The sequence below is a fragment of the Amphibalanus amphitrite genome, unplaced genomic scaffold (genome assembly GCF_019059575.1).
Source record: "Amphibalanus amphitrite isolate SeventyFive unplaced genomic scaffold, NRLGWU_Aamphi_draft 000061F_arrow, whole genome shotgun sequence".
In the NCBI taxonomy this organism is placed as follows: domain Eukaryota; kingdom Metazoa; phylum Arthropoda; class Thecostraca; order Balanomorpha; family Balanidae; genus Amphibalanus; species Amphibalanus amphitrite.
In genome coordinates, this window is record NW_024881557.1 from 1,329,748 (window position 1) to 1,343,033 (window position 13,286).

At 48.2% G+C, this 13,286-nt stretch overlaps 1 protein-coding gene across 2 annotated transcripts; it reads left to right on the forward strand.

Annotated features, from left to right (window-relative positions):
• The first annotated feature begins 3,154 nt into the window (after positions 1 to 3,154).
• Positions 3,155 to 13,262, forward strand: LOC122378522 (probable methylmalonyl-CoA mutase, mitochondrial). 2 transcript variants are annotated; one of them, XM_043359660.1, is made up of 14 exons: positions 3,155 to 3,502; positions 3,889 to 4,061; positions 6,413 to 6,607; positions 6,989 to 7,172; positions 7,437 to 7,619; positions 7,866 to 8,015; positions 8,274 to 8,405; positions 8,781 to 8,957; positions 9,336 to 9,525; positions 9,892 to 10,097; positions 10,533 to 10,685; positions 11,606 to 11,752; positions 12,039 to 12,255; positions 12,621 to 13,262. In XM_043359660.1, the coding sequence occupies exons 1-14, from the start codon at positions 3,467 to 3,469 to the stop codon at positions 12,698 to 12,700; spliced, it is 2,223 nt and encodes a 740-aa protein (XP_043215595.1). In that variant the 5' UTR covers positions 3,155 to 3,466; the 3' UTR covers positions 12,701 to 13,262. The 2 variants fall into 2 exon arrangements, with proteins under 2 accessions (XP_043215595.1, XP_043215594.1); XM_043359659.1 differs by lacking the exon at positions 3,155 to 3,502 and having other exon boundaries at positions 4,042 to 4,061; positions 6,403 to 6,607.
• Positions 13,263 to 13,286: the final 24 nt, after the last annotated feature.

The following is a 13,286-nucleotide window of genomic DNA, read 5'->3' on the forward strand; positions in this document are numbered from 1 at the left end:
TAGGTCATGACCTTCAAGGTCAAGGTCAAAGGACGAGGAACGCTCTACAGCCTAAAGTTACCGTCTGATTGGCTTGTAAATGATCTCAATCGATTCCCCGACCCCGATTCCAGGTTGACAGCGATTTCCAGGTCACTAGGTCATGACCTTCAAGGTCAAGGTCAAGGTCAAAGGACGGGAACGCTCTACAGCCTAAAGTTACCGTCCGATTGGCTTGTAAATGGTCTCAATCGATTCCTCGACCCTGATTCCAGGTTGACTGCGATTTTCAGGTCACTAGGTCATGACCTTCAAGGTCAAGGTCAAGGTCAAAGGACGGGGAACGCTCTACAGCCTAAAGTTACCGTCCGATTGGCTTGTAAATGGTCTCAATCGCGAACACTGACCTGAAGGTCATGACCTAGTGACCTGGAAATCGCTGTCAACCTGGAATCGGGGTCGGGGAATCGATTGAGACCATTTACAAGCCAATCGGACGGTAACTTTAGGCTGTAGAGGGTTCCCCGTCCTTTGACCTTGACCTTGACCTTGAAGGTCATGACCTAGTGACCTGGAAATCTCAGTCAACTGGGAATCGGGGTCGGGGAATCGATTGAGACCATTTACAAGCCAATCGGACGGTAACTTTAGGCTGTAGAGCGTTCCCCGTCCTTTGACCTTGACCTTGACCTTGAAGGTCATGACCTAGTGACCTGGAAATCGCTGTCAACCTGGAATCGGGGTCGAGGAATCGATTGAGACCATTTACAAGCCAATCGGACGGTAACTTTAGGCTGTAGAGCGTTCCCCGTCCTTTGACCTTGACCTTGACCTTGAAGGTCATGACCTAGTGACCTTGAAATCGCTGTCAACCTGGAATCGGGGTCGGGGAATCGATTGAGATCATTTAAAAGCCAATCGGACAGTAACTTTAGGCTGTAGAGCGTTCCCCGTCCTTTGACCTCGACCTTGACCTTGAAGGTCATGACCTAGTGACCTGGAAATCGCTGTCAACCTGCAATGAGGAACGAGGAATCGAATGAGGGTCTTTTCATCAAAATCGGTTCACTGGTTCTTGAGTTATTGCGTTCCCCGTCCGAATATCGAATTTTTAGTTTGATATTCGCGAACCTTGACCTTGACCTTGAAGGTCATGACCTAGTGACCTGAAAATCGCGGCCAACCTGGAATCGGGGTCGAGGAATCGATTGAGACCATTTACAAGCCAATCGGACGGTAACTTTAGGCTGTAGAGCGTTCCCCGTCCTTTGACCTTGACCTTGACCTTGAAGGTCATAACCTAGTGACCTGGAAATCGCTGGGCACCTGGAATCGGGGTCGAGGAATCGATTGAGACCATTTACAAGCCAATCGGACGGTAACTTTAGGCTGTAGAGCGTTCCCCGTCCTTTGACCTTGACCTTGACCTTGAAGGTCATGACCTAGTGACCTGGAAATCGCTGTCAACCTGGAATCGGGGTCGAGGAATCGATTGAGACCATTTACAAGCCAATCGGACGGTAACTTTAGGCTGTAGAGCGTTCCCCGTCCTTTGACCTTGACCTTGAAGGTCATGACCTAGTGACCTGGAAATCGCTGTCAACCTGGAATCGGGGTCGGGGAATCGATTGAGACCATTTACAAGCCAGTCGGACGGTAACTTTAGGCTGTAGAGCGTTCCCCGTCCTTTGACCTTGACCTTGACCTTGAAGGTCATGACCTAGTGACCTGAAAATCGCTTTCAACCTGGAATCGGGGTCGAGGAATCGATTGAGACCATTTACAAGCCAATCGGACGGTAACTTTAGGCTGTAGAGCGTTCCCGTCCTTTGACCTTGACCTCGGACGGTAACTTTAGGCTGTAGAGCGTTCCCCGTCCTTTGACCTTGGCCTTGACCTTGAAGGTCATGACCTAGTGACCTGGAAATCGCTGTCAACCTGGAATCGGGGTCGAGGAATCGATTGAGACCATTTACAAGCCAATCGGACGGTAACTTTAGGCTGTAGAGCGTTCCCGTCCTTTGACCTTGACCTTGACCTTGAAGGTCATGACCTAGTGACCGGGAAATCGCTGTCAAGCTGGAATCGGGGTCGAGGAATCGATTGAGACCATTTACAAGCCAATCGGACGGTAACTTTAGGCTGTAGAGCGTTCCCCGTCCTTTGACCTTGACCTTGACCTTGAAGGTCATGACCTAGTGACCTTGAAATCGCTGTCAACCTGGAATTGGGGTCGGGGAATCGATTGAGATCATTTAAAAGCCAATCGGACGGTAACTTTAGGCTGTAGGACGTTCCCCGTCCTTTGACCTTGACCTTGACCTTGAAGGTCATGACCTAGTGACCTTGAAATCGCTGTCAACCTGGAATTGGGGTCGGGGAATCGATTGAGATCATTTAAAAGCCAATCGGACGGTAACTTTAGGCTGTAGAGCGTTCCCCGTCCTTTGACCTTGACCTTGACCTTGAAGGTCATGACTTAGTGACCTGGAAATCGCTGTCAACCTGCAATGAGGAACGAGGAATCGAATGAGGTTCTTTTCATCAAAATCGGTTCGCTGGTTCTTGAGTTATTGCGTTCCCCGTCCGAATATCGAATTTTTAGTTTGATATTCGCGAACCTTGACCTTGACCTTGAAGGTCATGACCTAGTGACCTGAAAATCGCTGTCAACCTGGTATCGGGGTCGGGGAATCGATTGAGACCATTTACAAGCCAATCGGACGGTAACTTTAGGCTGTAGAGCGTTCCCCGTCCTTTGACCTTGGCCTTGACCTTGAAGGTCATGACCTAGTGACCTGGAAATCGCTGTCAACCTGGAATCGGGGTCGAGGAATCGATTGAGACCATTTACAAGCCAATCGGACGGTAACTTTAGGCTGTAGAGCGTTCCCCGTCCTTTGACCTTGACCTTGACCTTGAAGGTCATGACCTAGTGACCTGAAAATCACTGTCAACCTGGAATCGGGGTCGAGGAATCGATTGAGACCATTTACAAGCCAATCGGACGGTAACTTTAGGCTGTAGAGCGTTCCCCGTCCTTTGACCTTGACCTTGACCTTGAAGGTCATGACCTAGTGACCTGGAAATCACTGTCAACCTGCAATAAGGAACGAGGAATCGAATGAGGGCATTTTCATCAAAATCGGTTCACTGGTTCTTGAGTTATTGCGTTCCCCGTCCGAATATCGAATTTTTAGTTTGATATTCGCGAATATCAATCTGCTGCTCAATTGATGGACGTGAAAAAACTTTATTTGGTAGCATACAAAAAGACCATATCTGACGCTTTTGTTCCAAAAAATATTGTGTTCGTCTTTCATTAAGCACCCCATTTACTTATGCCATAAGCACTGCACGGCGACTTAGTCGGTTATTTCAACTTGAGGTGGATTATTATGAATTATTTTTCCTGAAATAAGACTTGATAAGTAATTAAATAAGTGTAAAAGTCAAGATATTTCAGCGGCATTGAGAACATACGAAAATGTACTTTCAGAGTGTGTCCAGACTGCCTCGCCTTGTAAGTTTGTGTTTACTGTTTACCTACCGTTTCAGTTTGCTTGTTTTGTTATTATAAACATAGCCATTATTGCTAAAACGACGCCAGTAGTCAAGCATGACATGCGTTATTCAATAGCCAAGAAAAATCAACAAACAAAATTATTGCTAGTTAGCTACCTACATTGACACTGTTTAACAATATTGATTTTCTAGTGCAATGCATGTTAATGTTTGGAGAATTTCAGTAATTGGTAAATAAACAATTGTCTTACCCTTTGTCAGGCTGAACTTTTGAAGTACACACATGATTTACCTAGTGATCTAAGTAGGTACTGGAACTGCATTCACAGATCCGATGAGGGCGACCATTATTGATTACGAGGACATGTTAATGATTTTTCACAGTTGAACCGGCTGAAACTGGTGAGGCATAAACACTCAACTACAGGGTTGGACCCAGAATGGGCTAAGCTTGCAACAAAACAGCTTAAATCTGAAGAGGCCCTGAAGAAGCTTGTCTGGAGAACATCAGATGGCATAGAAGTGAAGCCAATTTATACAGCAAAGGATGTGGAAAAGTAAGTTTTATGTGTTTATTTTGTTTTAGAATAATTCATTTCGGGGAAGTGAAGCATTTGAATAGATTATTCTGTCAAAGTCATCTGGCAATATTTTTCAAAAGATAAGGCTATGCTGGATAATTCTGAAAATGGGATAAATACCTGGCCAAGTTTTGTCCCAAACTTGTAATGAAGACAACAACACCTTTTGCTCTGATGGGGGAGGGGTCAATATTTGACCACATTTCAGCTTTTGCATGTGTTAAGGAAGCTGGCTGTCACTTTGTCACAAAATTTAGCATTAGCTCTATTGATTTTACATCATGTGTAACAATTATGTCCCCAGGTCCAGAACAATGTCAGGTCACCAGGTCAGGTTAAGCAACCATGCCTCTAAACAGCTTTGTGATCCTGTTACTCCTACAGTGTAGGTATCTCCTAGAAGCCTGTAACTCAGTGAATTACATTAGGGCATCAGTAGGTACCTACCAAGTACCAACTACCAATAATTCTAATATTTCATCTTTTTTATATGTGTGACCTAGGGGCAGGTCTGATTTGTGGCCTCATCATTATTATGCAAGGGAAGAAGTACAAATGTCTCCTTTTTTAAGGAACACATCAAAACCATATGGAATTTTCAGAGCTGTGACATCTCTACTCATAGGCAATGGGAAAGATGCAGCTAATTGCCAGTGGTTACTTGGAAGGTCGTTTTAGGTCATCAAAGGTCACCAGCAGTTTTTGGCAGTAACTTTTGAAAGAGACCTGCTAGAGCAATGGAAGCGCATATCATGTGTTTACCCTCGCCGGCACGGGGAGCTTGATGTAACCCCCTAAGGTTTTTCGCAAAAAACTCGCGTAAAAAGCGGCCGATCACGACAAAAATTTCAGTAGCCTTGCGTCAATCAATTTTACACCTACCCTGAAAATTTCATGACCCTGACCCAAATGACCTTTCACCTGTGACCTACTTTTCGAGACCATGTTTGGCCGGAATTGCGATTCGGCGTATGTATGTCGGCTCGCATTAGCGGCGCGTTTGCAGTCTTTTCGTGGTTTCAAGCGTTCAAACATGTGATATGATGTTGGTCCCATGCATTGGGGTGGGTGTCAAGGTCACCTGAAGGTCAGGTCAGGTCACTGACCTTTGCTGACCTCGGTTCACTTTCCGAGTTTTACATGTTTCTAGGCTAGTTTTTGGAGCTGAATTCGAATTAAACAACCATATGAACGTTGACGAAGTAGTTTTGGTACCTTCGTAACATGTTACGAAGCTGTCAGAGGCGGTTGACACTTACTACGAATACCCGGCAGGACCCCTACTGGTTGACCTGACCTGATCTGACCCGACCTGTTCAAAATGCATGAAGGCAACAACTGCGATCAAAACTAACATGAAATTCGTGGGCAGCACCCCGAAAAACCCCATAACAGCCACATTTTACGACGTTCTAACAGGCCCCGTTTTCCCCGACTTTTAGGCCATTGACCTGACCTCAGAGGTCACCATTTGACCTATGACCTTAAAACTGGGTACCGTTGGCTTCATCTCGTGACGACCTACAAGATGGTTTTTCCGTGAGGCTCTAACTCAATTAATACCAAACGCGAGTCTTACCAATCCCCCCAAGGACGCAAAATGGCCTGTGCCAGCGAGGGTTACAAATCCATGTAATATGTCCTTTTTGATCATGTCATGTGTCATGACTAGCCTGAGGAAAAAATTCCAGTTTTGGCCTGTTAAATTTAACTTGTTCAATGGACGCATCTAGAGGAGATAAGCATGGTGGTGGCAAAAGAAATGATATACATTGATTGAGACCAAAGCTATTGCAGAATAATTGTTTATGTTTCAACAAAATCTGCTTTTTCGTAGGTTTCGTACCTGTGGGCATGTAGCGAGAGAGTTTTGAAATCGGTTGCGCTTTTCCGCTACACTATAGCTCTTTTGGTTTACGCCTTGTACGCTGACTGGTAAAATATCAAATTCGAACAAAATTTACATTAAATTTTACCTTTGGCGAGCTTCAGCGACCTTAGCATTGGCCTGAGTGAACATGAGCTGTTTAGTTTTGAAAGAGCTCATAGAGAGTTACCTGTCGTCGCTTTTCCTGCGTCTTAGTAACTTTTTTTTAGATAACCGGGCATGGCCAAATACCCCCCTCCCCCATCCCATGGCGAAGTTGACTGTGACCCCCAACGGCGCCTGGAATAATATGTACAAGATGGTTTGGTGGGATAAGTGTGAAATATAGTTACAAGCCATCATAATCTCGCCAGCATTGTCATTACCATTTCCAGCACCAAGAGGTACGTAAGCTGACCGTTCCACTTGCCACCTGCTCCCGCTGGACATGTGTTGGCAGTGTTTCCGCCGAGCTGCCGGGTCAGTTTCCGTTCACGCGCGGCCCATACCCCACAATGTACGCCCAGCGGCCGTGGACCATTCGTCAGTACGCCGGCTTCTCCACGGTCGAGGAGAGCAACAAATTCTACCGGCAAAACATCAAGGCCGGACAGCAGGGACTCAGCGTGGCCTTCGATCTGGCGACACACTGCGGGTACGATAGGAAATGCGACCATCCCAGAACTTTGGCTAATGCTACGGTCTGTTGGGTCACTGCTATGAGTTAATTGTTACAAGAGGTGCGAATGCAGTTTATTCATATTGTTGGTCTGTTTACGTATTCATGGATTATTTTTAATGATAAAGAATGTGTTTTACATATATGGATAGCGATGTTGGGTCAGATCAGTCATACACGCTGCTTCATTGAATTGCAAAATGCATCGGTGCTCTTTTAGTTATCTGGTTGGTACATACATGGCAATTGGCAAGCTCATTATTTCATTAGTGTTTTGAGGACATAGTAATATGATACGAATATAATAGATTGCATGGAATGCGTCCAATTCCTCTGACACTGCTCGCTGATCTTCAGTTACGACTCTGACAACCCGCGCGTCTCGGGCGACGTCGGCATGGCCGGCGTGGCCATCGACTCTGTGGAGGACATGAAGACGCTCTTCGACGGCATCCCGCTGGACAAGATGTCCGTCTCGATGACCATGAACGGAGCGGTCATCCCCATCATGGCCATGTTTATCGTCACCGGCGAGGAACAGGTACGGCGGAACGAATCTCTGAGATAAATAAATAAAATTTAAGTCGAGTCTTGAACATCAATCTATGTTGATTGATGCAGCTTCCAAACAAAGTAAGACTTGCGATTGCTTCGCTGATCACTTTTCATCATTCTGATTGAACTTTTGGAGTGTTGTCTTGTACGGCACTATCATAAAACAAGCACGTTTCCTGCACATTGATTTGCTTGCCTAATGCATAATTGCATATACAAGTATCGCGTGCTGAATGCATATCGTTTTCAGGGTGTTAGCACAAAGCAACTATCTGGAACGATTCAGAACGACATTCTGAAGGAGTTTATGGTTCGCAACACATACATCTACCCTCCAGCTCCTTCGATGAAGATCATTGGAGACATTTTCGCCTACACTGCCGAGAACATGCCCAAGTTCAACTCCATCTCCGTTTCGGGCTACCACATGCAGGTATGACGTCCTTTATCGCATGCGATGTATCATTTTATGATTCAGACACATGAGTTCTGAGTAAGCATATCAGAATTGTTCCTGGCAGAAGCAAAATATGAGTTCTAAAAGGCGACCAGTCAACATTTTGAAAAGCCTCGCCGTTTTCCTAGTATCGATACCCATAGTCATTGCTATAATTTGGGTAATACTGACCATTGCGTTCTGTGCTGTGACATCCCGTGTGTTTCTCGGCTCGCCCATCAGGAGGCAGGCGCCAGCCCGGTGTACGAGATGGCCTTTACGCTAGCCGACGGCCTGGAGTACTGCCGCACCGGCCTGAAGGCCGGGCTGGACATTGACGCATTCGCGCCGAGGCTCTCATTCTTCTGGGGTATCGGCATGAACTTCTACATGGTGAGTCATCTGGGCTACCTCATCTAGGTGGCCGATTATCCGAGTGCGCGATGTATGACGGGTTTGTCAATCCATCTGGCTGCTGCCAGTGGATAGCTGAAATGACGTGAGCAATTAGAAATGTAGAAGTAGATACCGGTGAACAACGAATTGACCGTTTCGTGATTTTCACTTACTCGTACCTTCTCTGTGGATGCTTGCCATTATTTGATAAGCATATCATTCTATCTTGTCTGACGGCCGTGGTATCTGTCGTAGGAGATAGCCAAGATGCGAGCCGCCCGCCGTCTCTGGGCCACCCTGATGAAGGAAAAGTTCAACCCGAAGAACGACAAGTCCATGATGCTGCGAACCCACTCACAGACGTCCGGGTGGTCCCTCACCGAACAGGTCAGTCGGACGTCAGGTTCAGACGCTTGGTCGATTACAGGTCACACGCCAGGTTCGGCTCACTGGTGGCTGACTATGGAGTGTTCACTGCTCACTATTCAGTATTAATCACACAAATAAGCATATGCAGGTGAAGAGATGTAGACATTGCAAAGCTCTTCTTTGTCTTTTTAACTGAGCTGATATTGGTTTTATCACCAACCTTAATCAATCGTCGTGTGATAGCCGAGAAGATTATCACATTCTGCGTATTTCCTGCAGACTTTGACACTCCGTCTCCGTGCTTCGTTCCTTCATCACCCGTCTCACTGCATAGTTTGGCCATCCGCTATCTGCTTCGTGTCTTCATCACGAGTCTCACTGCCTCTCCCACAGGACCCGTACAACAACATCATCCGCACGACGGTGGAGGCGATGGCGGCGGTGTTCGGCGGCACGCAGTCGCTGCACACCAACTCCTTCGACGAGGCGCTGGCCCTGCCGTCAGTGTTCTCGGCTAGGATCGCGCGCAACACCCAGATCATTCTCCAGGAGGAGACAGGCATACCCAAGGTGGGTCAGGGGAGACCGGGGGAGACGGGTATATGCAAGGTGGGATAGGGAGGTGAGAGATAGACGGGTATATCCAAGGTGGGATATGGGAGACCGAGAAAGACGGGCATACCCCAGGTAGGGCCTTGTCTTGTCCAAGGTAGACTAAAGAAGACCGGGGTAAACAGACATACCCAAGGTGGGCTAGGGGAGGCGGGAATCATCTTTGCCAATTAGTCTGCCTTTTTCCTCCCTCTTACTTTGCCTCATTCCCGACACCCAATCCGGAGTCTGCCTCTGACTTATGCCTCTCTTATCTGATGATGGTCATGGTCATCATGGTCATCATCATGATCATCATGATCAGCGACCCTGACTATGCCCCTCGAACGTTGCCAGGTGATCGACCCGTGGGCCGGCTCGTACGCCATGGAGGCGCTCACAGACGAGATGTACCGGGCCGGCCGAGAGGTCATTGACCAGGTCGAGGAGATGGGTGGCATGGCAGAGGCGGTCGCCTCCGGCTGGCCAAAACTGAAAATTGAGGAGTGTGCTGCCAGGAAACAGGCCGCCATTGACTCCGGCACAGGTGGGAGCGGACATTAACGCACATTTGGGTTTTATAGTCAGTGTAGGCCGGACGGGGTGGTGGAATAGGGACCGAGTTGTGAATTGAGGATGGATCGGTGGACTCTGTGGTGGACTGGGGACGGAGTAGTGGGATGGCGATGCATGGGAGTTTTGGTGGGCGTTTGAGTTACTCTTTGTTTAAATTGATAGTCTCAGGAAAGGCAAATCAGTCGAAATGTTTGTTGAACACTCTGAAAGTAGTTAATGTCAATTAGTAATGATATTAGGTGCACTTGAAATGATCAAAGTTGTAAAATATCGAATTCCATCGTCATAATATCGTGTTTACCCGCTGACCAAACTGTCCCACCTCTCCTTTGACCAGAGGTGATTGTGGGCGTCAACAAGTACCGTCTGGAGAAGGAGGAGCCGCTGGACGTGCTGATGATCGACAATCAGCAGGTGTACCGCGCCCAGTGTGACAAGCTGGAACGACTGCGGGCCTCCAGGGACCCGGCGGCTGTCAAAGAGGCGCTGGCGGCCGTCACTGAGGTGGCCAGGACCGGGCAGGGCAACCTGCTGCAGATGGCCGTGAGTTGGGAGAGGGGATGGGAAAGGACGTGAACTGAAAAAGGGTCAAGGGGTTCGCGAGTTGTAAGAGTAAGTAGGAGTGGGGAGGGGCAAGATCGTTAGTTGGAAAAAAAGAAACTGAAGAATGTCTGGATGACAGTGAGGTAGGGAGATGCGTAGAAACGGCAAATCCGTAAGGTTGATAGTCTAATTTAAATTGATAAATAAAATTGTCTAATTTCCATCCTAATGATGCCCGTTGTGATACAACGAAAACGACTTCCGATCCAAACCTGGCTGCTCAACTGAGCCTGCTATCGGCGTTCTTTCTATTTGTACTGTCTGTTACCCGCGTCCTGACGTGCACCGCGTTCTATGTATAACTGCTTTGTAGTGTTCTCGAACTTATATCTCGTGAACCGCGCATAACCCGTGTGTGCTGTATTTTTCTGCCAGGTGGCGGCAGCGCGGGCGCGCGCCACCGTCGGTGAGATCACACAGGCCATGGAGGAGGTGTTTGGACGTCACGTGGCCACCGATAAGTTCGTCTCGGGCGCGTACAAGTCCGAGTACGCCGACACGGAGGACCTGCAGAAGGTCATGCAGAAGGTCGGTGATGGACGTGCGGCCCGTGTTGTGCTCTCCGTCCTCGGCTCCAGAGAACCCCTTTCAGTGCCTCTGGTTCTACTCTCATCGACTCGGCCTGGTCAATGTTTCTGTTTTCAAGCTTACCAGTGGCTGATGTAACGAGTAAATTTATAACTATGAACCACGCTTTAAAGTCAAGGCAATTGAAATATTTTTTAATTATCCCCAAAATCATTTTGTTTAACAGCGGCAGGCAACGATAATTGTCCACAAAGTTCACAGTGTCAGAGCGAATGTCAACTCACGTCATCCGTGAGGTCGGAAAGGTCATCCATGTTCACGAACAGGTTGTGTCATGCCCTATCTGATTCGGAAGACTGGTGATAAGCCGAAAGATAAATTGGCAGAACAAATTTAGTTCCTTCTTTATTTGTCAAAGCATCTCATGTCGCAAGTAAAATATACCTAAGCCACTTCTCACAATTCGCGTCTTATTATTTCATTTTCAACGTTATTTTTACAACCATAGCCGAATCTAATTAAGCGCCAGACTAAGGTGATGTTAACCAAAATAATTAAAGAACATTTTCAAATTAAAGCCAACACGGTAAAATCCGACACCTGTAAAGCATATCGTCGATGGATGTCAATTTACGGACATTGCAGCTGCTTTCAAATCAACCTCCATGCACCATAAGAACGGTTTCGTCTTGTACGAGGGGCCTATGTCGTATTGATTTTGGGCAACCATTGTTCATACAGCCTACATAATTCATTAGTCATTGGTACTAAGCGACTAGGTAAAACCATAGTGTAATAAATAACATTATTTATTACACTATGGTTGAACTGAAGTTTTTATAGTGCTAGTCACTAGGGTCGGATTCAGCCACTCTCCGCTACAATCAGACCGCCTGACCCGACCGGTCGATGTGTTCCAGGTGGAGGAGTTTGCCGAGGAGGAGGGCCGCCGACCGCGCATTCTGGTCGCCAAGATGGGCCAGGACGGACACGACCGAGGCGCCAAGGTCATAGCCACCGGGTTCGCCGACCTCGGCTTCGACGTGGACGTCGGCCCGCTGTTCCAGGTTCGTGAGCAGACTGTGGAACGCACCCACCTCCGATCGATCTCACTGACTCATCCTCTCAGCCAGGCAACGACGATAGGCTGCCCAGCAATGCAGCTTAGACCCGTTGCAATTCTCAGGAAGTTTTTGATTGTCAATCGTCAACACAAGACTTGGTCTCTATGAAACCTAATGGATATTTATACGTTAGTCGCTTGCCAAATCTCCGAATTTTCAATCTTCCTTCTGTCTGGTCTGCTCCTATCCACGCGCCTTCTAACCTCTCCGCTCCCCGCCGCTCCCACAGACGCCGGAGGAGGTGGCGCAGCAGGCGGTGGACGCCGACGTGCACGTGGTGGGCGTATCGACCCTGGCCGCCGGCCACCGCACCCTGGTACCGGCGCTGGTACGAGCGCTGAGGGAGGCCGGCCGCGGGGACGCCCTGGTGATTGTTGGAGGCGTCATCCCGCCGCAGGATTATCAGATGCTGTATGATTGTGGAGCGGCAGCCGTCTTCGGACCCGGTGAGGAACGGGGTGGGTTGGTGACATGGTCGCCGGTAGTGCGGCTGGGTTAGACCCGGCGGGGCTGGGGTGGGGAAACGGGTGGGAGCTTCTCTAGCCGAGGACGTTGTTGTCACGTTGGGCGCTTGGTCGTTCGGTAGTGATCTGGAATGAAAAAGTTACAGCGTATATCGAGGCAATCGTGTCGGTACATACGTTCTGTGGCTGTCTGCTTGCGCTGAGGCCTGATCGACGTTGCTGATTATCCGTTTTTTTATCCTAGTTTCTTCTTGCTAGTTCGCATGGGATACAGCTTCAGTGAGGACGTGCAGCGTTCCCTGCCAGCCCAGTGACGTTTCCTGACCGCTCTTCATTCACCGTTCCAGGAACCAAGATCCCGGTGGCAGCGCTGGAGGTGCTCAACATGATCAGCTCCAACCTCAAGAAGCAGCAGCAGGCCGCCTGAGCCAGTCCCTTCTCAGGAGACACTGACAAGACCGAGTCTCATCGGTCAGCGATGGCTCAGCGCGCGTTTTCCCTCTGAGCACGTGAAGTTCACTGACAGGTTGGTGCGTGGCCTGCCATTCACACATCATGGCAGTTGATGTACTGCTCCTGCAATGCGTCCTTATCGGCAACGGAGGGGTTGGTGTATGGTGTATTTTTGTAGGGACACCTTTTGCGAGAGCGCCGTTGCGCGCCACAGGTTGTGGCGGATGTTGTGGCCCTAGAAGTGTGATAAAGCTCAGTCAGCTTAGCGGTGGTCAGCTGGCCAGTGACCGAATTTCAGTGTCAGTAAATATGTTGTTTGTGTTGGTGGGAGGTATTGGGGCGATTTGCACTGTTTTAAGGAGTGGCGCGGAATCAGTCGCGATTCAGACCGCCGCACCTTTCAGGCCCCGGGTACTGGCCATTCATTTGACAATATGTAGACTGACAACTGTATTTATGTAATATGTACAATGATAATATGTATAGTGCAATACCGTGCCGGTGGATGATGCACGAATAAACGTGTGTGATTCTCATTCATCTGCTGGTAGGAATACACA

Excerpts from the sequence above, each read along its gene's own strand:
- LOC122378522 (XM_043359660.1), top strand. The coding sequence starts at position 3,467 with ATGTACTTTCAGAGTGTGTCCAGACTGCCTCGCCTT. Across the intron at positions 7,173-7,436 it reads TCGTCACCGGCGAGGAACAG|GGTGTTAGCACAAAGCAACT; the intron begins GTACGGCGGAAC and ends TATCGTTTTCAG. Across the intron at positions 12,256-12,620 it reads GGCAGCCGTCTTCGGACCCG|GAACCAAGATCCCGGTGGCA; the intron begins GTGAGGAACGGG and ends TCACCGTTCCAG.